Raw genomic sequence first — 22,934 nt, forward strand, 5'->3', positions numbered from 1 at the left:
ACCACCCACTCAGCGCGTCCGCTCTCTAGGCCACGCCCACTCAGGGCCCCGCCACCGCCAGCCTCACCATCCACTAAGCTCCTCTGTCCTCCAGGCTCGCGCCGCACGGAGCAGCCCCGCTCCGCCCCAAGCAGCCCAGTCCACGCCGGGCCCCGCCCCCCGTTCATCCCCGCGTACCCCCCCCCTGCGCGCACTGCGCCTGCGCTGGCGTCTCAGGCTCCGGGCCCTGTGGCCCCGGCTCTTTTGTTTCCCGGCTGGAGTCGGAGCTGGACACGGAGCCGTAGACCGACCCGGAGCCGGGGTTGTTTCGAATTAGCAGCCCGGGCCAGGAGCGCCCTGAGTGGCCCGTGGGGCAGGCAGCGGGCCGGCCTGCCCAATGGGGCGCGGCCCCCGCCCGCCGCCCCCGGCCGGTGCCGCCGCCTGAGCGCGCCCGCCGCCCGCCATGGAGCCCGGCCGCGGCGGCCTGGAGGCCGTGGGCAAATTCGAATTCTCGCGCAAGGACCTGATCGGACACGGGGCCTTCGCGGTTGTCTTCAAGGGGCGCCACCGCGAGGTGAGGGCCGGCGGCTCCGCGAGGCCCGGAGAGGACGACCCCACCCTCACCCCAGCTCCTGGGGGCCCTTCATCCCATCCACTCACCCCCACAACTCCGGGGACCCCCAACCCCATTCCTTTATCCCGCCACCTCCCCCTCCCGACCCCACACCCCTGGAGACCTCCTTATCCCTACATCCTCTCATCTCCACAACCCCCAATGACCCCCAGCCCCACATTCTCGAATCCCCACATCCCCTGGGACCCCCACATCTCCTAGGGACCTCCACCCCCACATCCCTGGGGAGCCCCAAGGCCCTCTCATGCCTTTCCCACATCTTTCAGGGGCCCCTCATCCCCACACCTCCGGGAGACCCCACCACCTACACTGCCAGGTGCTTACCTGGCCTGTGGGCGGCCTTCCAGGGGTTCCAGGGTTCCCAGTCCATGAAGAACGTCCTTGCTTTGTTTTCAGAAGCACGATCTGGAGGTCGCGGTAAAGTGTATTAACAAAAAGAACCTGGCCAAGTCCCAGACTCTGCTGGGGAAGGAGATCAAGATCCTCAAGGTGAGCTGGCATGAGAAGCGGGAGGGGAAGTGGTGGGTGAGCCCGCCTCGCTCATAAGAAACTTGGTTTCTGCCCTAGGAATTGAAACATGAAAATATCGTGGCTTTGTATGACTTCCAGGTGAGGCTGGGGCTGTGGTCGCTGTGGGGAGGGGGTGTGGTACTTTCCCAGGCTGGCCTGTGCACAGTTTCAGACCCCAGAGGATAGAGCCCAGGCCAGCCAGGCGCTGGAGACCCTGGTCCGTAGTGGATGGTGTTAGGCCAGCATCTTGTGTTGGGGAAAGAGCTGGGTGCCCCTGTATGTAGACAGCTGTCTGGCCTGCCTAGGCCAGAGGGCTCTGTCTGGGCTTCCTCTGGGCATGTCGTAGAGTCCCCACCTTCTCTGGCTGGCGGACTGACAAAGGCGCCAGTGGTGGGCCATGGGTAGGATGAGTGCTCTGACCCAGTGGCCCTGACCTGAGTGAGTGTTGTCCCCAGCGCAGGCCCCAGGCAATCCCAGCAGCCTGGCCCACCTGTCTGGCTGGGTGATTGTTTGTTGACAGTGCTCCAGCAGCCTGGCATTGGCTGGCTTCTCCGTGCGTCAGACTGGGGGAGGGGAGGGGAGGGGCTGAGGGAGATTCCTTCTTGCTGGCTGTTTGGTCCTGCTTCTAGGGGCAGGAGGTAGGAGGGAGGCAGTGACCTGTCTGATGAGGCCACTTCAGGCTTAGCTGGCCCATGAGGCCGCTCCTGGGTTCCCCCACAGCTCCAGGCCCCTGGGCTAGCAGCAGGGCCATCCTCGGCAAGGGTCTCGTACCCTGGATATCCAGTTTGGGGACTGAGAACCTGAGGCAGCAGAGCTTAGGGCCAAAGTGCTGACTAATGGTTTTAAAACCTGTTTACTGAGGCCACGGGACCAGCCCCTGGCTGAGGGGAAGTTCACAGCCTGAATGTGTTTTGGTGGCCTCATCCCTCCTCCCTCGTCTTCCCTCCCCATTCAGAGCTGGGCTGTGGCCTTGGGGGCTGTGGCATGACATGAGGTGACGTGGGAGGGCACAGGTCCAGTGTGACAGCAAGTACCTGGAAGCCTGGCACAGAGACACTGTGTCCTGGGGCTGGGAGGGCAGTGCCTAACTCCTCCTCCTCCCTCTGCTGCCTCCAGCTCCCTTCTCTGCCCCTCCCTTCTTCCTTCCCCCTCCCTCCTCCTGCCTCCTTCCAAGCACCTGGCTGTGGGCAGACCACTTCCTCCTGGGCTGGCTGCGGCTTCCACAGCAGAGGAAGTGCTCAGAGCCAGTCCTTGGACTCCTGTATGAGACAGGGAATTAGGAAAAAAGGCTTTAAAGCTGGATAGTCAGTGATTGGGCAAAAAAAAAAATTTACAGAAGTGGTAGGCAAAAAGGTACCTCTTCTGCCCCTGCCAGTGGAGCCTGTGTTCCCCAGAGGTGCCACAGCTCCTTCAGGTATTCTGCATCTCTCCATGGACAGGGACACAATCTCATGTATGCTTTTGCCACACCCCACCTACTGTTCTTCACCATGGCTTTTGCACTTGCATGTGTCTTGGAGGTGGTTCCTTATTCCTCTACATAATACCCCTCCCCTCCCAGGGAAATTCACCACAGATTTCTTCACCAGGTTACCATCTCTGAGCACAGTGGTTCAGAGCCTAGACTCTGAAGCTAGATAGATGACTGGTGTCTGCCACTTAAACTAGCTGTGTGTCCTTGGGCACTTGTTTGACCTCTCTGTGCTTCCATTGCTCTTTGTGAGGCAGACCTTGGGATTTGGTTGACACTAGTTGCAGTGAGAGCTGTGGAGGGTGAGCTGCTGCAGGTGTCACCTGCCACCATGTGGGATTCCATACCCATACCCAGAGCTGGCCTGCCCATCCCCTACTCATGGGATTCAAGGTTATTTTGGGATTCTGACACGTTGCAGGGTGGTGACTACCCTTGCACTCACTTTTGCCATGTGTATGTCTGCAGGGTAGAGTCCTGGATGTTGACTTCCTGGGCAAGAGGGGTGTCTGCTTTTATTTGGGAGCAGATGTTAAAATGTGGTCCATGAAGACTGGACCATGGACATGTAGTGTGCTGTACACAGGGAGGCCTGTCTCCCCATGTCCCTGCCAGGAGGTTAGTTACCAGACTTCCATCTTGGCCCTGTCCAGGAGGTGGAGATGGCGTCTCTCGAGGCTTTGTTTCTCATGAGATGTACATGTGAATGTTAGGCATACCCCTGCCCTGGGCGCGGGTCCTGGTGGCCTTTTTTTCCTGAAGCTGATGGTACTGTGGCTAATTGCAAGGGCCTGGAGCCATATTTTCTGAGCTCAGCCTCCTCATTTACTCACTTGTGTGACCCTGGTGCCTCAGTGTTGGAGAACATGACAGTACACCTATGTTGCAGGGTGGTCATGACGACCACCGAGTCAGTATGTTAGGTGTATGGATCTGTGCCTGCTATGTAGTAAGTACTGCGTAAATACTGATTTGTAGAAACTCTTTATGTGTTAAGGAAAGCCCTTTCACAATCAGTTCCAAATTTCCCCTCTCAGGTTTGTTATTGTCTGTTGAGGTTGTTCTGTGTGTGGCTATACAGACAAGGGACATTTGTCAGACTGATATGGGTGCCTGGGAGGTGGGCCTCTTGGATTGTGTTTTGTTCTGAGGCCCCCAGACCCATGGGCTGGTGGCTGGAGACCCTGGCCTTCCGTTGAGGATTACGGGGCTGGGCTCTTGGTCTCACTATAGGGTACTGTGTGGTGTCTGCGGCCTAGGGAGAGCGGCTATCACAGGGATTGGGGCAGGACTGTGTGTCCGAGAGCAGCCTTGCCCAGTTGCCGAGGGAGGTGGTCTGATGGCCACAGGCCTTGCTGACAGTGACCCCTCCCACTCCTGAGGCCCACGCGCTGTCCGGCAGGTTCCCACAGCTGGACGTGACTCAGTCACCCTGGGCCTGGCAGAGCCAGGCCAGCTCCTTGTGATTTGAGGCTGGTGTAGTCCTTGGTCAAAGGGAGTGTCCTGCCTTACTTTGGGGCCTTTCAGGGCAGTGCCAATCCTCAGTCTTGCTTTTTCCTCCCTGAAAGGGGCAGGGGCTGGCAATCTGGGCCTGAGCAGCAGGGGATGTGGGCAGTGCTGAAGCCCCTTGGTACTAGGTTCCAAAACTGGCCTATGGGTAGGCCTGAGGATGCAGGTAGTTCTGGAAATTGACTGCAAAGTGGTATTATTGTTGTTTTGTCTGTTTTTTTTTTTAACTGAAAATTTGGAAGTACAATACATACTGGACAGTGCACAATGCAAATACAAAGTGCTTAATAAAGTGGGCACTTGTGTGACTAATGCAGTGTAAGAAATCGAATTCGGCTAGTCCCAGAAACCTGGTCCCCAAGTGCCTCCCCACCAGAGGAACGCGTGGGGAACCTACCAGAGGAACCTACTGTCCATGGGGACTTCCTACAGGTCCGCCTGCCTGAGCTCTGGACCCCCGCAGTTTGTCTTAGTTGTGTGCTGTCACACCGTCCCACCATGGGGGCTATCTCTGCATTGCCCTATGGCATCCCATTCAGGTTCATCCCTGGATGATGCGCTGGTACGGGCATCTGGGTGTCAAATCTGAAGTGTCACTGGGGTGTGCATCAACTAGGGCTTGGTGGGTCTCTGGGAGGAATATGTAGATTCTGTCTTCCGAGGGGTTGCACCAGCTCACACGACATGCCCTGGAAGTGTCCCCTGCATTTCCTGGTCTCACAGGCCCACTGCGGGAAGCAGGAGCTGGGGGCTGGCCCTAGGGGAGCCGCCACACAATGGGCAGCTGGAGGAGGCTCCCTGAGGAAGGGGGGTGGGCCTTCCTCCTTGGTGGGGGCCAGGTCCCTTCCTTTCTGGAAGCTGTCCCCAAGAGCCCACCCTAGGGTGGGGAGCAGCTGTGCTCCTGTGGGAGGCTCTGTCCTCTCCCTGGCTGTGGCTTTTGCCACTTTCTAAAACCAAGGTGGCTGGCTCCTGAGGAGTTAACGAGGTCACCTGCCTTCCTGCCTGCCTGGGAGTCAGATCCTATTAGCAAAGCACCTTAGCACCCTGTTGGTGTGTCCTATGGGCCGGTTCCCCAGGCCAGCGTGTGGGACTGATGGGCATGCTGTTGAGAAAGGGACAGGGCTGTTTGATTCTCCTTCTAAAGGCTTTGCTTTGTCCCACACAACCAGTGCCCAGGTTGTGGGTCATCACCCCCTTCCTTGGGGTGTGCACAGTGGTGAAGTCTGGACTCCTAGCCCAGCCCTGCCCCTGCCTTGCCAACTGTGTGACAGACCGAATTGCAGATCCACTCTTTTTCTTCAACAGGCTCCAAATTAGTCGAACCTGCCTAGTCCTTGGGTTGCAGGGTGTTGGGCTGGCAGTGGGGAGCAGTGAGGGCGGGGTCTGGGGTCTGGTGGGCCAGGCTTCACTTATGTATTTACATGTCAGTAGCAGAATATGCTCCTGAGAACCTGCTGCCTAAGCTCAAGGAGAGCCACCTGAACTCCTATTTCTTCCTCAAATGGGGAGACTGGCTTGGCATCAGGCAATCAGTAGGAGCCCCAGCAAGCTGGCCTGGTCCTTTCAAGTGTCTAGACTGACTCTAGATTGACCCCAAGGAGGTGGTTTGGTCCCCTTTTGCTCCCTGGGGAGCTGGTGAATACCAGATTTAGCCCATGTGGAGGCTGGTGGGGGTGGACCCTGAAGCTATCCAGATTCTGGATGGTGGGCTGGGCTGGGCTGGGGCACATTAGCTGTCAGCTGTCAGTCATGATCACTGGGGCTGTGCTGACTTCTCCCTCCTCCTGGGGGTCCTGGCTTCCCCGGGGAGGGGTGGGGGACACCCAGCAGTGACTGCATGGCCCCAGGTGGGTAGGGAGGCCAGGCCCTGGAGAAGGGTCAGGGCATGCAACCTCCCTGGAAAAACCCCACCCAGGAGCCCTGTGGTTGGACCCCACGTTCTTGTCCCTACCATGGCTAGTGGCTGTGCTGCCAGGCTCTACTGGGACCTGGCTAGGTGCAGGCATGGGGGTGGGGGGGCTGGACATACTTGAACCATCCTCTGCCTCCCAGCCCTGGGCATGTTTCCTGATCCCATTGGGATGCGGTCTTGCTCCTGCTGCCAGGGGAGTTAGCCCACACAAAGGCTAACAAGCTTGGAGATGGGCCTCCAAGGGCCCAGCCTATGGTAGGGGCAGACAGGAAGGGGCCTATCTGAAGCTGTCCTGTGTTGTAGGGTGGTGGGGGACCCTGGGTCTCCCCAGGCCTGAATGCCTTGAGGCCAGGTAGGCTTGGCCTCCCAGCCCCTGGGCCTCAGCCTGCTGTGCCCTTATCCACCCCCTGACCCTCTGTGGTCTGTCACAGAGTGGGCCTATTTGGGGGGGACAGGGACAAAGATGAGAGGGAGGAGGAGCCTGGACACCCCCAACCATGCACAGGTGAGCCTCTGGTCTGTGGCTCTGAGGGCCCGGCCCTCTTGAGGGGCTGAGTCACTATGAAGGCATCAGGGTCACCAGGAAGGGGGCCTTTGGAGAGGTGACAGTTTGCTGTGACCTCCTGTGGGGAGGAGCAAGGCCTGGGAGAGCACTAGGAATAGTGAATCTGTGGGCAGGGGTGAGTGGGGATGGGAGGATGGTACCTAAGAGTGTACAGGGGCCTGGCCTGCAGACTGTGGGATGGGGTCTTTGAAGAGAGGGTATCTGCTGTCACATTCGGAAGGTTGTCCTGGCTGGTGTGCGGAGGTGGGGGTGGAGCTGGGCCAGGCCCTGCATGGGGGTCCTGTGGGTTCTGGAGCACAAAGGGAACCTTTTTCCTGAAGGTGGTTATCTTGGGTTTCAGGGAAGAAGTGTCCATCCCTGCCAGTCCTTGGGGGCCACTCCCTGAGGACACTTAGCATGTGCAAAGTGCACATGGGGTGCATGCTATGGCTGGCTGATTTGCCTGCTCTGGTCACTCTGTTCTAGCTCCGTGGGTAAGTCTGGGGCTTTCCTGGGCCTGAGTCCCCTCTCTGCCCCTCTGGCTGTGTGGCCCAGAGCAAGGGACTCAGCCTTTCTGGACTACTCATGGCAAGAGCGTTCATAGCACCTGGCGCTCCCTGGCGAGGAGCAGCCGGGGGCACACTCACACCCTCATGTCAGCAGAGGTAGCCGCTGTCAGGGTGATGGCTGGCCAGGAGGCGGGTGGCCTGTGTGCACAGGGAGTTGGCGTACGAGCTCTGCGTTATTTCTGGGTCCTTATCTCTGCACCTTCCTCCCCCTCTGCTTGGTCCTCATCTGAGGGCCTCTGGCTCCTGTCCCAGCTGTCAGAGCCTCTCCGCCTCCTCTGGCTCAGGCCCTTCCCATGGGTCCCCGTGGCTGGGGACTCTCCTACCTGCACTTATCTCTCCGCAGCAGCTGGCCTGGACGGCTGGTTTGGGGGCTGCCGCAGGCTCCCAGCTCTGTGGCAGCTGCTGTGAGGGCTCAGGTGGGGCGGGCTGAGGCCTGCCTCTCTGGACAGAGCCACCCTAAAAGCTCATGGTATGCCCCAGCCTGCTCCCCAAGGCAGCCCTGCCCTGGATGCACAGTCCTCCAAGGATGCAGGGGCCTTCTCTTATTTTGGGGGGCTGACATTTAAACATGGGGTGTCACCAGTGGCTGTGTGTCCCTGCTCCTAGCCCACTGGGTGTGGGTCTGAGCCCAGGTTCTGTCCTGGGGGCAGAGTTATTGAGCAGAGGTTCTCTGTTCTACCAGGTGAGGGTTGGGGGCTTCCTGGGACCTGAACAGGAGTGGAAGGCGGTAGTCTGCTGCTGGGGTCTGGTCTGTGTCTTGGCCTCGGGTGCCCTCCTCTTCCCTGGGACCCCTTCTTGGCTCCCTCCCCCCATGCCTTGAGAGCTGTGGGGCTACCCTTGCACCGAAGGGTGAGGAGTTGGAGCTGCCTTGGGAGCAGATCACCAGCGGGGCTGGGGGCTTTGTGCCTTCTGCCACAAGCGCTGGCTGGCAGGATTGGGGGGCCTGTCTGCGGGAGAGCCAGGGAGGTTACCACCCACCTGCCTGCTTGGCTTGGCTTGGCTTCTCGGTCCCCAGTTTACTCGCTCCTGACCTGGGGATCTTAGTGACACATCCTGCTGGTGCCTTGATGGAGATGGCCTGCCCCCGGTGAAGTTGCTGGTGGCCCAGGGCCATGTGAATACTGGTTGTTAGGAGTGGGGCTCCCTCAGCTCCTCCAGTGTCAGGGGTGCCTCCTCATGTCCTGGGGTGGACTGAGCTGAGGATGTCAGGGGTACCTTGAGGCCATGCATGGCTGAGAGCCGAGCCAGAAGCTGGCCTGGGCTGCTGCCTGGCAATGGGCTGACAGCGCTGACCCAAACTTCCTTTGGTGCTTTGATTCCTGAGCCTAGAGCTGAGTGCTTTCTATTGTTAAGACCCCTCACACCCTGGCTGTGTTCCTTCTTTGGGACCTGGGTCCCCAACTGGGTAGGTCCACTCAGCCAGCACTGAACGCTCGTACAATCGTAAGCTGAGCCTTGTCAGAACCTTGGCTAGGGCTAACCCTGGTCTTGGTGGGGAGCTGGGCAGTTGAGGGCCCCCCTTCAGAGGCAGGGCTCATGCCTCACTCTGGACACCCCTACCAGGAACTCAGCTCCTTCCCCAGACTTGGCAAGGTAATGATGGGATTAGCGGTTGCTCCTGTCATTCAAGCCCATATGCCATGGCCTCAAAAACAAAATGACACACAAACACCCACTTGGCTGTCAGATTTCTCATCTCCTGGCCACTAGCCAACCAGCTAAGGGCTGGCACAGTAGACCCAGGGCTCTCAAGGCCAGCGATGTCCACTCGTCTCTCCTAGCAGTAGCCCAGGTGGTAAGTGGGGGCACCTGCAGGTGCCAAGTGCCCAGGTCACACAGGCTCAGACTTCCCAGAGGGCGGGCAGGGCAGGGCATGGCATGCTCCCCTCCACCTCTCACTGCCTCTTCTGTGTCCTGCAGGAAATGGCCAATTCTGTCTACCTGGTCATGGAGGTGAGTCCCTGCAGGCCCAGCTGTGAGAACAGGGAGGCCAGGCTCTCCCAGCTCTTGGGACTTTGCCACCTGGGATTTAGAAGTTGTCCATACATCTGTAGGCTTAGGGCCACCACACCAAGTGCCCTGACAGCCATGGCAGGTCCCAAGTGATGAAGAGTGCCTCTGCTGACCACCTCAAGTACAGATTGCAGGAGACGACTGCTCTGGGGTGGGACAGGGCACTTGAATGCCCAGAGAGCAGGCATCGAGGTGTAGGGTCAGGGAGGCCTGGAGGGTCTGACCAGGGTGTCACTGTCTTTTGCAGTACTGTAACGGCGGGGACCTGGCTGACTATCTGCACAGTGAGTGGATTGATGCCTCATGGCCGGGCATGCTGCGTGCCCAGCTCACCCTGATCTAGCCTGTGGGGTAGCCTGGCGGAACCAGCTCCCCTGGCCTGATGTCACTGGTGGACACTCCATACCCTGGTGCCTGTGGGAAAGATGCGGAAGAGCTCTGTGGGGGACACACTTGGTGCCTGAACCATTAGGCATGGCCTCACAGGGCAGACCCTGTGTGGAGGGGCCCCTCTTGGGTGGCTGGGGTGTGCCATCCACCTGCCCCTGCCTGCCCTGCCAGGTCCCTGAAGCACACAGCCCCCTTCTCTGCTCACTGCCCCCAGTGGTTTGTTCAATGCCTGCTCCTGGAGTGCCAAGCACTTGGGGGCTGATTGCAGGGCTGCTGTCTGTAGTGTTTGCTTGGAGGAGCAGGCCAAGGACTGATTATTGCTGAGGGGACCAGGGTGTGTGGGGCTGCAGAGCTGAGAGGTTGGAGTTGGCAGGGTGGGGAGGAGGCTGCTGAATGGGCTGCAGTGGAGCATTGCTGTGCCCAGTCACAGGGGCCAGAGGGCTGGGCAGTGTCGCAGCCCCTTGCTCTAGCACCCAGGTGAGCAAACCCCGTCTCCCCAAAGCCATGCGGACGCTGAGCGAGGACACCATCCGGCTCTTCCTGCAGCAGATTGCAGGTGCCATGCGGCTGCTGCACAGCAAGGGCATCATCCACCGTGACCTGAAGCCTCAGAACATTCTGCTGTCCAACCCTGGCGGGCGCCGCGCCAACCCCAACAACATCCGTGTCAAGATCGGTAAGGCTGGGGTGGCATGGGTGCAGGGATGCCCTGCAGGGGTGCAGGCACAGGTGGGGTGGCTTGGTACCGTGCAGGGACTCTGGGCTTGGGCGCGGGTACTCTCCTCACACTTCCCCTGCCCGCAGCTGACTTCGGCTTCGCTCGGTACCTCCAGAGCAACATGATGGCAGCCACACTCTGCGGCTCCCCCATGTACATGGTAGGTGGGCCTCCCCAGTACCTTGAGCCCCACGTGAGGACCACCATCAGTGGGCCCCTCCCTAGGTGCTGAGTCCTGTCCTGTTGCCTCACTTAGGGCGGCAGCCAGTGTGGCTGCAGTCATTGTCCCTCCAAGTCTATGGCAATTGGGTGACAGCTGGCTGGTGTCTTGTTTCCATCATCTGGCACCACGTTTTGATCAGTGTACATTCTCAGTGTACCTTCCTGCCTTAGCACATTGCCAACCCATCTCTTTCTCTGACACCCCACAGGCCCCTGAAGTCATCATGTCCCAGCACTACGATGGGAAGGCGGACCTGTGGAGCATTGGCACCATTGTATACCAGTGCCTGACTGGGAGGGCACCCTTCCAGGTGAGCGGGTCCCAGCTTGGCTCTTGGCTGTTTCAGCTTACTCACAGCCCTCTCTGCCTGCCCACTGACCTAGGCTGGCCCCTCACTCCTTCCAGGCCTCCTTTCTACCCTGCTCCCCTCCCTCGCGGTACATCAGCCCCAAGAAGGCAGGGCGCTGCCTTGCCTTGGCTGTCCTTGGTGTCCGGAGCCATACCTGACACACAGCAGTGCTCATGAGTGGACAAGTGCATGAACCCATGTGCCAGCCTTGTGCCCCATGGAGCAGGGTGCCACTGGGAGGGCTGAGCTTGTTCTAGGGCACTTTTCCTGGGTGGAGTGCACAGACTACTCTTCCACTCAAAGAATCAAACAGCTAATCATACCAGGTGCCTGGAGTGTGCCCATCCAGGCCACCTTGCCTCTGGCCTGCCTGGCCACACTTAAGTGGCCTGGTGGTATGTGTGGTGGTCAGGGGTTGGGGGAATGGGAAGCCCCCACCCCTGGAAACCTGTGGGATGTACAGTGTCTGTACCAGGCCTGGCCGAGGGGCCACATGCAGGAGTCAGAGGCTCTGGCGGGAGCCATGTCTGAGGGCAGCAGGGCACTCAGGTCATTGTTCCCTAACAGGCCAGCAGCCCCCAGGACCTCCGCCTCTTCTATGAGAGGAACAAGACACTGGTGCCCACGTAAGTGCCCCTCCCCCAGCCGAGGCCCCCATGGCCCGCACACCTCGCAGCTGGGCTGCCCTGTCAGTGTCATCTCCTGGTCCCACCCCAGCATCCCCCGGGAGACCTCGGCCCCACTGAGACAGCTGCTCCTGGCCCTGCTGCAGCGCAACCACAAAGACCGCATGGACTTTGGTGAGTGTGGTCTCTGGACCGGCTGGGGCAGCAGCTTTCCCAGCAGCATCCTGCTTACTCCTGGCTTGCGAGGCCCTTTCCCAATGGTGCTGGCAGTGCAATGGGATGTGCTGCGGGGAAACCACCACTGGGCAGGGTTGGGAGCTGGCCTGGGTGGGGCTTGTCCAGGAGTGTTTAAGAGCCGCCTGTGGGGGCTTTGTCTCCCTCCACACCTGGTGTGATGCTGACCAGGGTAGATGCCAAAGCCAGCTGTTGCTTGGGCCCCAGGGTGAGGTGGTGTGGGTCCCTCACTCTGGGTCCCTGGGGGTTGGGCCTCCTGGGGCCTTATTCACCCTGCCTCCAACCCTGCAGATGAGTTTTTCCATCACCCTTTTCTTGATGCCAGTGCCACGGTGAAGAAGTGTGAGTTCACTGAGGGTCCCAGCTCCTATGCCCCTCATTCTCCTGGGGTTGGGCTCCTCAGCCCTCCTCTACCCTGGGGTGACCTTGGGCTCAGCTGACTTGGTGCAGCAAGTTTGGGGGTGGGGCCGGGACTTCCCCAGGTTGGGGCAGGGAGCCCGCCACATGGGTGGAGTGGGGATGTGGCTGCAGCGGCCAGAGGGCAGAGCCCGCACTGACCTGAGTCCTCTGCCAGCCCCACCAGTGCCTGTGCCCTCCTATCCAAGCTCGGGCTCTGGCAGCAGTTCCAGCAGCAGCTCCACCTCGCATCTGGCCTCCCCGCCGGTGAGCCGGGCCTCCTCGGGTTTGGGGGGCAGGCTTCTCACTCCTGCCAGGGCACCTCCTTCACCCCCATGCTTGCATCACACTAAGTGTTAGGCGTAGGCCAAGACTTTTGAGTCCTGCCACCAGCAGCCCAGAAGCCAAGTCCTTGAGACCTCCATGTTTGATGGCACGCATGGCAGCTGTGGGGCTATAGGTAGAAACCTGGGCAGGGAGCCCGTGAGCCCAGGACCAGGAGAGAGCCTCTGTAGTTGTGCCCCAGACCTCGGCATAGGTGGGATGAGGTCTGCTGAGGGTGACGGAGTGGGGACCTCACTGCACGGCTGTGAACTCTGCCCATCCTTCCTTCCAGGCAGGGGCTGGGTCCCGGGCCATTGGCGGGGGTAGGACTTTTGCTCAGGCCTAAAGGCAGGTGTTTCATGGGCCATATACTGAGGGTTGCAGCCTCTCTGCTCTGTCCCCAGATGGGTGCAGGACCGGCCTTGCTGACAGATGGGGAAGTGGGGAGTCACCTGAGGTGCGGTGTCTCCTCAGCTCTGTGGGAGCCAATCACTTCATCTGCCCTGGGAGACAGGTGGCTCCCATCTGGGACAGCCCCATGGGACTCAGGCTGACCTGGGGGTGGCATCTCAGAAAGTCAAGAGGAGGAGGAGGATTGTCCTGCAGGGAGAGCAGAGCGCTTTCTGGGCCCCAGCAGCCCTGTCTTGCCCAGGCCTGGGCTGGCTCTCAGTGGCCTCACCTCTGACCCCTAGTCGCTGGGAGACATGCAGCGGCAGCTCCAGAAGACGCTGACCTCCCCAGCCGATGCTGCTGGCTTCCTGCAGGGCTCTCGGGAGTCCGGCGGCAGCAGCAAGGACTCGTCCTGTGACACGGATGACTTCGTCATGGTCCCAGCCCAGTTTCCAGGTCTGGGCCTGGGGGCTTTGGGGGGACACGTGCACCTGGCATGAACATGTCTCTACCTGCGGGCCCTAAAATGTGCCCCTGGGAGCTTGTGCATCAGGTGGGCTTGGCCAGATAGCAAAGCCAAGTCCTGCCATTGGGCCTAGGCCCCAGGCAGGTACTCTGTATGCCACCCTGGCCTGGGTTCTGGGTTCTCGTAAGACCCGTAGACATGTGGCATCTGGGTAGTGAAAGACCCTCCTTTAGCCTGCAGGCCCAGTGACTGAGCTGGTATTGTCAAAGCCCTGGGGTCCTCAGTTCCCCGCATGACTCTAGACATTGGTACTTCCTTACACTGCCCTGGCTGTCTGGTGCCAGACTCCTGGGCCAGGACTGGTTTGCAGTGGGCCTTGGTATCTGCCGGGAGCAGCGATGGACTTGTGCTGGGCCTGTCAGCGGCAGGGAGGGCTGCGAGTGGGCAGATGAGGCTCTGTAGTCCTGGAGGAGGGCTCAGGCCCAGCCTGGGAGCTGGGATGCTGGGCTGGAGTTGGGTGAAGTCAGGGGGTGTCCAGGGTCTCTCTCAAGCTCTTGAAATGCAGATGGCAAAGGGGACTCTCATGCCCCTGATGGAAGAGGGGGCAGGTGCTGGGCCGGGCATGGCCTGGTTCCCAGCTGCCTCCAGGATGAGGCACTTTTGTCTCAAAGCCACTCTGTCCCAAGTTTGGTGTAGCTCCATCAGGGAGCCATGGCAGGTGAGGTGGTCAAGAGGGCAGAGTGGACATGTCCCAATGCAAGAGATGCCCAGGTCCAGCCTTACATGTCCCCTATGTGCAGGTGACTTGGTGGCCGAGGTAGCTGGTGCCAAGCCCCCAGTTGACAGCCTGATGTGCAGCGGGTAAGCCCCCATCCTGAGCCGTCCTCATTTTGGGAAGGGGCGTGCTTGCTCTATGTCCTTTGCCCCGCCTGGGTGAGGGTACAGGAAAGGCCAACTTGGCTCTGCTTGGCATAGAATGGGGTCCTAGGGAGGGGCTGGGGTCTGTGCAAGTGTGACCTGAAGGTATAGCCCTGCCTGTCTGATCCCACTAGGAGCTCACTGGTGGCCTCAGCTGGCCTGGAGAGCCATGGCCGGACACCATCGCCTTCCCCGCCCTGCAGCAGCTCCCCCAGCCCTTCAGGGTGAGCAGAGGCATGGGGCTAAGGAAAGGCAGGGTGTGGGCCAGAGCCAGGGCACCCCCAGTCCTAAGTCAGCTGGTGGGCAGCAAAGGTGTCCAGCAGCCCTGACTTGATTCATGCCTGGCAGGACACTGTCGTCCTCGTGGGTGGTCCAGCAGAGGGCACCAGGGTAGAGGGGCCATAGTTCAATAGCTGCCAGGGACCACCTGTGCCAGCAGGGTGGGCTCAGGCTCCCGGAGCTGGGAGGGCGGGGGCGGACCTTTTACTCATGTTCCCAGGCTGGTCCAAGCAGATGCCACTGGGGCACAGAAGATGGGGTGGGTGTGCAGATGACAGTGTTGTGGAGTATGCAGAGACAGGAAGCAGGTGGTCTCGTGGTTTCTGCCCCAAGGTGTTCTGGGCTTGGTGCTCATCCCAGTGCCCCAGCTCCAATGACCCCCAGCTTCTCTGCCCACCACAGCCGGGCTGGCCCATTCTCCAGCAGCAGGTGTGGCGTATCCGTTCCCATCCCAGTCCCCACCCAGGTGCAGAACTACCAGCGCATTGAGCAGAACCTACAGTCACCCACCCAGTTCCAGACCCCACGGTGAGTGCAGCCCTTTTCCCAATACCAGACCCCCTGTGAGTGCAGGGGCTCCTTGTGGCCAGGCATGTCCTAGAGGACTATAGTGAGAAGTGCCCCACTATAGTCTCCTTAGAGAGTTGCAGGGCTGCCTCACATGCACAGCTAGGCAGGCTGCACACTGCGTAACTCAGTGCCACCATTCATTTTGTGGACATGCTGTGATTTCAGGTTTACTATTACAGGTTTCTGGTAGATAGTATTCAAGTGTCTTGAGTTTTCCAGAATCAATATTGATTTTGTAAATTTGAACAAGCGTGTAGGAGGAGAGGACACCTTCTTTGTGATTCGCACAAGTAACCTGCAGGCTCGTTGTCCTGGCAGGTACTGTGATCTCAGGCTTGTGGGTGCCCAGGGGGAAGCACTCGGGTTCCCCACCTACTTGTTGCTCCAGGCAGGAGGTTGAGCGGCCTGACCTTCCTGGTGCGGCTCATTCTATGAACTAGGTGGTGAGCCATCTGGCATGGGCATGGCCCTGGCTGTGCATGGTTGGGCGGCGGTGTTGGGCTCACCTCCTTGTACCTGCTCCTGTCCCCAGGTCCTCTGCCATCCGCAGGTCGGGCAGCACCAGCCCCCTGAGCTTTGCACGGGCTAGTCCTTCGCCCCCGTCCCACACTGAGCACGGAGCTGCTCTGGCCAGGAAGCTCTCCCTTGGTGGGGGCCGGCCCCACACACCGTCTCCACAAGGTGAGCCCACGTGTGAGCTGTGGCATGTGACTGGCTGCCTGTGCAGGGGTAGGGGTGAATAGTGACCCTTTTCCCCACAGTTGGAACCATCCCTGAGCGGCCAGGCTGGAGTGCAGTGCCCTCCCTGCAGGGAGCCGAGATGCGGGGTGGCCGGTCCCCTCGCCCAGGTAGGTGCGGCCCCAACCCAACTAGTGTGAGTACATAGCTCGGGGGCCTGGAGGGGCTGGGCTGGCCTGGCCTCCCCTGCCAGGGAGGAGCCCTCTTCCTGGGCTTATCGCTGCCAGCAATTCTTAAAAATAGAAGGAAGCTTGGATATTCTGAGGCTGTGTGTTGAGCCACTCCAGCCTTGAGGTTGTTGAGGCTGTTTGTGGGATTCAAGTCCTCACCCAGTCCTCACTGTGTTACCTTGTGCGGGTATTGGCTCCTCTGTGCCTACATCCTTGGATGCACAGTGCAGCTTGGGAACACCTTTGCACAGGGGGCCATGAGGATAAAGGGGTAGTGGTGGGATGGGCTGGGCCAACAGCCCACAGATGGCAGCAGCCAGGCCTGTGCTGTCCTGTCCAGGCTCCTCTATGCCTGAGCACTCTGCTCACACCACTGGCCTTGGCTGCCGCCTGCACAGCGCTCCCAACCTGTCTGACCTGCATGTCGTTCACCCCAAGCTGCCCAAGCCTCCCACTGACCCACTGGGGACAGCATTTGGCCTCCCACAGGCCAGCCCCCCACAGCCATCCCGTGGGCTGCAGTCCTTCCGGCCGCTGCGTGGCTCGCCCAAGTTGCCTGACTTCCTGCAGCGGACTCCCCTACCCCCAATCTTGGGGTCCCCCACCAAGGTAACAGCCCCAGAGCTCAGGGCAAGGGGAGTGGCCATCCTGGGAAGACCAGAGAGTGAGGCTCTACTGCAGACCCTTTCCAACCACCACCTGCTCTGATGCTGGGCTGTGTGCCTGGCAGGACTGCCCCAGGACACAGGGCCTGACAGTGGGAGGTGAAGGGTCCAGGGGCAGGTGACAAGCTCCAGGACAGCTGTGCCTGCTGTCAGGGCCCTGGTCTGCACTGGCTGGTGGCTGGCTCCACCAGTCTCCCTGTCTACATGTGGGGCAGCCACATTCCCATGAGACTGGCTGCCCAAAGCCAAATCATCTGCTCTCGGGACCTTGATGGGAAATGTCTCAGCCCTGATCCACAGGCTGCAGCTCCAGAAATCCTAGGCTGCTACCCTGGGCAAATTGTTTAGGTCACCTTTAACCTTAGTTTTCCTGTGTGAAACGGGACGAGAACCTGGAGCTAGCTTGTGGTGTCTGAGGGTGTAGATGGACACAGGTGCCTTTACTTGTGAAGACCTGGGATATGGAAGTTTGGGGCCCTGCGTATACAGGTGTGGGCCTGTTGGCATTGCATCAAGGCCATTCTCAGCCACCACCTGCCCCTCATAGGCCATGCCTGCCTTCGACTTCCCCAAGACCCCCAGCTCCCAGAACTTGCTGACCCTACTGGCCCGGCAGGGTGTGGTCATGACGCCACCTCGGAACCGGACACTGCCTGACCTCTCGGAGGCAGGGCCTTTCCAGGGGCAGCAACTGGGCCCTGGTCTGCAGCCCACTGAGGATACCCAGGGCCCCTTTGGCAGGTGAGCAGCAAGGACTGCCCAGTGTGACCTGTCACACTTCCTCAAGGGTCGGTGAGGCCCAGTACCGCCTACATCCTGTGGTGATGGGGGGCACACCCTGCACCCTCCCTGTGGGACCCCTCTGGAGCCTCATTATGTTCCCTGGGCTGGGCGAGAGGACCACATGAAGTGCTCTGTGTGCTTGGCGGGGCTGGGCTGAGCCCTCTGACCAGGCCAGGAGGCCGCTCTGGCCCTGCCCATGGTAGGGAACATTGGGTGTCTGTGGCAGGGTGGGGCCTGGTACTCCGGGACCCAGGGTGCCTCCTTATGCTCTCCCTGCAGGTCCCTCAGCACCGGCCGTCTCACTGATCTACTCCTTAAGGCTGCATTTGGGACACAGGCCCCAGACTCAGGCAGCACAGACAGCCTGCAGGAGAAGCCCATGGAGATCAGTAAGCTGGGACTGGGTGGGAGGCGCCCCTGGGCCTTGCACGAAAGCCCTGAGCCCCTCCTCTCTCCCTCCAGCGCCCTCTGCTGGCCTTGGAGGGAACCTGCACCCAGGAGCCCGTGCAGGGAGGGCCAGCAGCCCGTCACCTGTGGTGTTTACCGTGGGCTCACCGCCGAGTGGGACCACACCACCCCAGGGCCTGAGAACCAGGATGTTCTCAGGTGAGACTGTCCAGTGCCCCCCAGGCGGCTGTGAGCAGCCATGCATGCTCCTCAGTCAGGCAGCATGAGGCATAGTTGCCGTTGTCACAGTATCACAGGGATGGTGCCTGGGGCTGCCTCACGGAGCCACCCTGGCAAGGCAGGCCATCCTTGTAGCAACAGGAGGCCCAGGCTCAGGCCTCCCCAGGCTGAGCACAGCCATGCAGACAGGCCTCTGCAGCCCCAACCTCCACTGGAGGGTCCCCACCTGTGGGGGTGGGGGGTTTGAAGGGGCAAGGCCTCTACTTGGGGTTTTCCTCAGGGTGGGAGGGAATGAAGGTAAACTGAGGCACAGCTGGCCTGGAGGGAGAGGAGTCCAGAGGGGAGGGGTGAGGGTCTGTCGTGTGGGTATGGAGTGCTGTCAGCATGCCCTAAGTTGGGGCAGCTGTGGGGCCTCTACTCACTGCCCCCTCCACAGTGGGCTCCTCAAGCTCACTCAGCTCGGCTGGCTCCTCCTCTGCCCGCCACCTGGTACCTGGGGCTTGCAGTGAGGCCACCCCGGAGGTCCCAGCCCCCAGCCACTGCTGCAGCTTGGCCGACCCCGTTGCCGCCAACCTGCAGGGAGCCGTGACCTTCGAGGCCCCTGACCTTCCCGAGGAGACCCTCATGGAGGTGAGGGCTGGGCTGGGGGCATGCCTGAGGCCTAGGTTATCTTGGTCCCCTGGCTGGAGTTACGCACCTCCAGAAATGGGGGTGTGAGCTTCGGGAGAGGAGGGTGGGCCGGACTCAGCCACCCAGTTTTCCACAGCAAGAGCACACAGAGATCCTGCATAGCCTGCGCTTCACCCTCGTCTTCGTCCAGCACATCCTGGAGATTGCAGCCCTGAAGGGCAGTGCCAGTGAGACGGCTGGGGGGTCCGAGTACCTGCTGCAAGAGAGCGTGGTGGCCGACCAGATCAGCCTGCTGAGCCGCGAGTGGGGGTGGGTGTGCACGGTGGGCGGGGGCCGGGCCAGGGGGTGCTGCGAGTCACCTGACAGTCCACCACCCCCAGCTTCGCGGAGCAGCTGGTGCTCTACCTGAAGGTGGCTGAGCTGCTCTCCTCAGGCTTGCAGACTGCCATCAACCAGATCCGGGCTGGCAAGCTCTGCCTGTCGTCCACAGTGAAGCAGGGTGTGTGCTGTAACCAGGGGGGATTCAGTGGTGTCCCAGGATGTTCAAGGCAGGGAGGGATAGCTAACCACTGGGGTCCAGTGGCCAGAGGCCTTTCCAAGGGGGCCCTGGTGTGGGGTGAGAAGGCCCGCATGTGTTGGAGTGGAGCCCATGGGGTTGGATGAGGCTGGCCTATGGTGGGGGCTTTGCCCACTGGTGCCCTACGGGGTACCCGCACTGACGGGCCACACCCCCACAGTGGTGCGGCGGTTAAATGAGCTGTACAAGGCCAGTGTGGTGTCCTGCCAGGGCCTGAGCCTGCGGCTGCAACGCTTCCTCTTAGACAAGCAGCGGCTGCTGGGCCGCATCCAGAATGCCACCGCAGAGCAGCTCATCTTCAGCCACGCAGTGCAGACGGTATGCCGGTGGGTGGGGTGGAAAAGTACTCCAGAAGCCCATCCCCAGCAGATGGGGAGCTCTTCCGGACCCCAGCAGCTCTCCTGACATTCAGCTCCACAGCCCAGGAATCCCTACCACACCCCTCCCTGAAACTCAGGTTCCCCATGTGGCCTCCATTATAGGTGAGCAGATAAAGAAGAGGTAGTCCATATAGACAGTGGAGTATTAGCCATAAAGAATGAAATCCTGCCATTTGCAACAATGTGGATGGTCCTAGAGGGCATTATACTCACTGAAGAAAGAGAAAGAAAACCATATGATTTCACTTATGTGTGGAATCAAAAAATGAAACAGATTCAGAAACATAGACTGATGGCTGCCACGGGAAGGACTGGGGGGATGGGAGAAAGAGGGGAAGAGGACAAAGAGGGACACACTTTAGTTATACGATACTTAATCATGGGGACCAAGGCCCAGTATAGGGAATGGTTCACGATACTGCAGTATCTGGTGGTATGGTAACCACACTTAGTGTGGTGAGCACACCTGACTCTCAGCTCACTGTGCCGTGCACCTGGAACCAATATATTGTGTGTTAGCTGTACTTTAAAAAGAAAGCCAAGAAAATGAAATGGCCAAAAAAATACAAATAAAATGGAAGACCTTGTTGCCACGACCCTCAGTAGGCGAGTCAGTCTCCAGAAGCAGCCACCACAGGCAGCCCCATATGGAATGCATAGTTTGCAGAAGGCGTCATTCAGGGGACTAGCCTGCCTGGTGCCCTGCCTTCTGTTCCTTTGGAATACTTCTGCCCAAAAAGCATTTTTCCTGAGGCAGTGCCTGTTACTGAGAAAGTTCATTTGTCTAGTAAAACCACACATGGTCTGAACAAGAGTCTGCCTCCCCTCCCCAGGACTGAGCCCGTTGAGCTGGGCCATCACTAACAGTGATGATGGGATGGAGGGAGTCCTCTGCCTGGTGGCACTGACTTCCTGGGCTAGAGCTGGCTGGTTGACCTGTAAGGCCCCAGCTTCTGTTTACACCCCTAGTGACACCAATGGCCCCTGATGGTGCTGCACCATCACTTGCGCTCACAGTTTGAGGGCCACATGCAGATGTGCGGGTGGTCGACCCAGGGCTCCCTGTCCGTGGTGGCGGGGGCACCCGGGCCCAGCCTCTGCCTCACTGGAGCAGGTACAGTCGGCTGCTCTAGATGAGATGTTCCACCGTCGTGAGGACTGTGTCCAGCGCTACCACAAAGCCCTGCTGCTCATGGAGGGGCTGCAGCAGATCCTTACGGACCAGGTGGATGTGGAGAACATTGCCAAGTGTGAGTGCCCACTGGGTTGGGAGGGTGAGGGAGGGGGCAGTGGGGCAGCCCACTCAGGGTGTCCTCATCACTGCAGGCAAGCTGTGCATTGAGCGGAGACTCTCAGCCCTGTTGAGCGGCATTGGTGCCTAACCTCTCAGAGCCCTGGCCCTTGAGCCCTTCCCTGCCAATCCAAAAGGGCAGTGTGGTGTGCTGGCCGGGCCCCCAGGGGCAAGCCCACAGCCTTGGCACTGCTTCTGGTGCCAGGAAAGGACTGAGCTTCCCACCCAGCATCCAGAGCCAGGCCTCCAGCTACTTCTCCTGGGCTCCTGCAGTAGACTTCGGGGCACTGGAGGGTCCCCCAACAGAACCCCAACCTGGGCTTGTTCCCCAGGCTGCTGGGGTCAGAGATTGCAGCCGACATGCAGAACTCACCCAGCTGAGTGGATGGCAGGTGGGGACGTATGGGCATCCCCCACCCCAGCCAGAACTGAGGGCAGCCTTGCTGCCTGCTGTTGAGCTGAGGACAAGCAGAGGCCCCGAGATGGGTGCCCACACAAGCCAAAGCTGCCAGCCCTGCCCAGGGGCTCCACCAGGAAAAAATGTGGCCTTTTGGCCCCCCTTCCCCAAAACCACCCATCCAGCTTTGTTAATCACCAAGCACTTTATGCAGGCGGACGTGGACTGGGCCGCAGCTCAGTCCCGGCTGTTGCACTACAAGGCGTGTACATATCATATACATGTATACATATATAAATAGTCCCAGCGTGTGTGAGTGTGTGTGCTGTGCGTGCCACCCCAGACCTTGGGGAGACACAGCCATCTTATTTAAGTGTTCTAGGGATGGACAATAGGAAGCAGCTTTGTAAACCAAGAACAGACATTGCAGCCTGTCACACTTATGAATCTGTAGCTTTCTTCTTTTTTTTTTAAGAAGAAAACTTGGAGAGTTCAGGGCCTTTTGATTTGGGTCAGGTCAGGACAGGGTGGGGCCTCAGCACCTCGGAGGCTGTCATGGGAGATGGGTGATGCTGTTAGGGCAGCCCTGCCCTGCTGCCCCCCATCTCTGGTGATGGTGGGCAGATGAGGGGGCATTTGTGCAAAAGCCTCCCCACAGCATTCACAGTAGGTTTGGATGTCAGTGGGTGTCCCAGGCAGGTCCTAGCTAACATCAAGGGGGTCTGTGGGGAGCCAAGCCTTCCAGGTGCAAGGGGCCTTCCCTGTCCACCCGGCTCTGACTTGGCCCCTTGAATGTGTCCCCAAGGTGCAGGAGAAGCTCCTGGCCAGTCCAGGCATCCCTGGTAAGGGGTTTAGGGTCTTAGACCACAGGCATGAAGATCTGTACATGTCTGTCACACTTGGAATGTTATCACTGTGCTTGGACTTAGAAGTTGCCCAGGACCTGTTTCTTTCCTCATCACCTAGTGACTATTTTTTCCTTGCTACATGCAATGTGTTCCTGTTTATTGCATATGGTTGGCTGGAATTCAGGGCTGCTGGGAGGCTGGCGCCATGGGCAGCTTCCCATGCCCATTCTGTGGTGCCATGTGCCCAAGCCACCAACTGACCCCATTCTTCACAACACTGCACTTGACCCTTGGTCTACCTGAAAAGGAATTTTGTGTGATTTTCTCCCCATTTGCATTATTGTGTAATCCCGATTTAAGGAAATAAACCTTTGGAATTGTCGAGTTGGCATTGCCACCCCCACCCCTCGCACAGTGGGCTAAGCTTGGGTGCCTCCACCTGCAGCACAGTTGGGTCTGACCTATGTCCCAGTGGAATCTGTTCTCCTGGGCCCTCAGGAATACCATCTGTTCCCAGAGGGAACCCAGGTGACATGGTGACTCCGTATCTCTTGGAGGAACCAGCACCAGGTTGCAGCAGCTGGACCACGTCAGTCCTGCCCACAGTGCAGGACACCCACTTCTCTGCACCTGACTCTTACCATCCTGCAGCTTGAGTCTAGCCATCTGGTGGGTGCAGGGGTCCTTGCAGTGGTTCTCATGTGCATGTTCCTGTGATTACTGGCCTCAAGCCATGTGTCGTGCTTGCTGGTCATTTCTAAGTCCTTTGGAGAGATGTCCGTCCAGTCTTTTTGCCCATGTTTG

At 59.6% G+C, this 22,934-nt stretch overlaps 1 protein-coding gene across 4 annotated transcripts; it reads left to right on the forward strand.

Annotated features, from left to right (window-relative positions):
- The first annotated feature begins 201 nt into the window (after nucleotides 1–201).
- On the forward strand, nucleotides 202–22,512 carry ULK1 (unc-51 like autophagy activating kinase 1). Of its 4 annotated transcripts, none has more exons than XR_012125687.1 (28): nucleotides 202–553; nucleotides 1,010–1,102; nucleotides 1,181–1,222; nucleotides 9,049–9,081; nucleotides 9,389–9,425; nucleotides 10,034–10,207; nucleotides 10,336–10,409; nucleotides 10,681–10,782; nucleotides 11,389–11,447; nucleotides 11,539–11,621; nucleotides 11,973–12,023; nucleotides 12,256–12,344; nucleotides 13,094–13,247; nucleotides 14,058–14,118; nucleotides 14,310–14,399; nucleotides 14,857–14,982; nucleotides 15,557–15,705; nucleotides 15,786–15,872; nucleotides 16,273–16,541; nucleotides 17,145–17,338; nucleotides 17,660–17,769; nucleotides 17,843–17,986; nucleotides 18,444–18,637; nucleotides 18,774–18,946; nucleotides 19,018–19,136; nucleotides 19,375–19,532; nucleotides 20,612–20,844; nucleotides 20,921–22,512. XR_012125687.1 is itself a non-coding variant. In XM_037014207.2 (28 exons), the coding sequence occupies exons 1-28, from the start codon at nucleotides 443–445 to the stop codon at nucleotides 20,974–20,976; spliced, it is 3,168 nt and encodes a 1,055-aa protein (XP_036870102.2). In that variant the 5' UTR covers nucleotides 204–442; the 3' UTR covers nucleotides 20,977–22,512. The 4 variants fall into 4 exon arrangements, 3 of the variants coding, with proteins under 3 accessions (XP_036870104.2, XP_036870102.2, XP_036870103.2); XM_037014207.2 differs by having other exon boundaries at nucleotides 204–553; nucleotides 20,709–20,844; XM_037014209.2 differs by lacking the exons at nucleotides 20,612–20,844; nucleotides 20,921–22,512 and adding an exon at nucleotides 20,564–20,588 and having other exon boundaries at nucleotides 203–553.
- Nucleotides 22,513–22,934: the final 422 nt, after the last annotated feature.

This window comes from Manis javanica, chromosome 15, assembly GCF_040802235.1.
Source record: "Manis javanica isolate MJ-LG chromosome 15, MJ_LKY, whole genome shotgun sequence".
Lineage (NCBI taxonomy): Eukaryota > Metazoa > Chordata > Mammalia > Pholidota > Manidae > Manis > Manis javanica.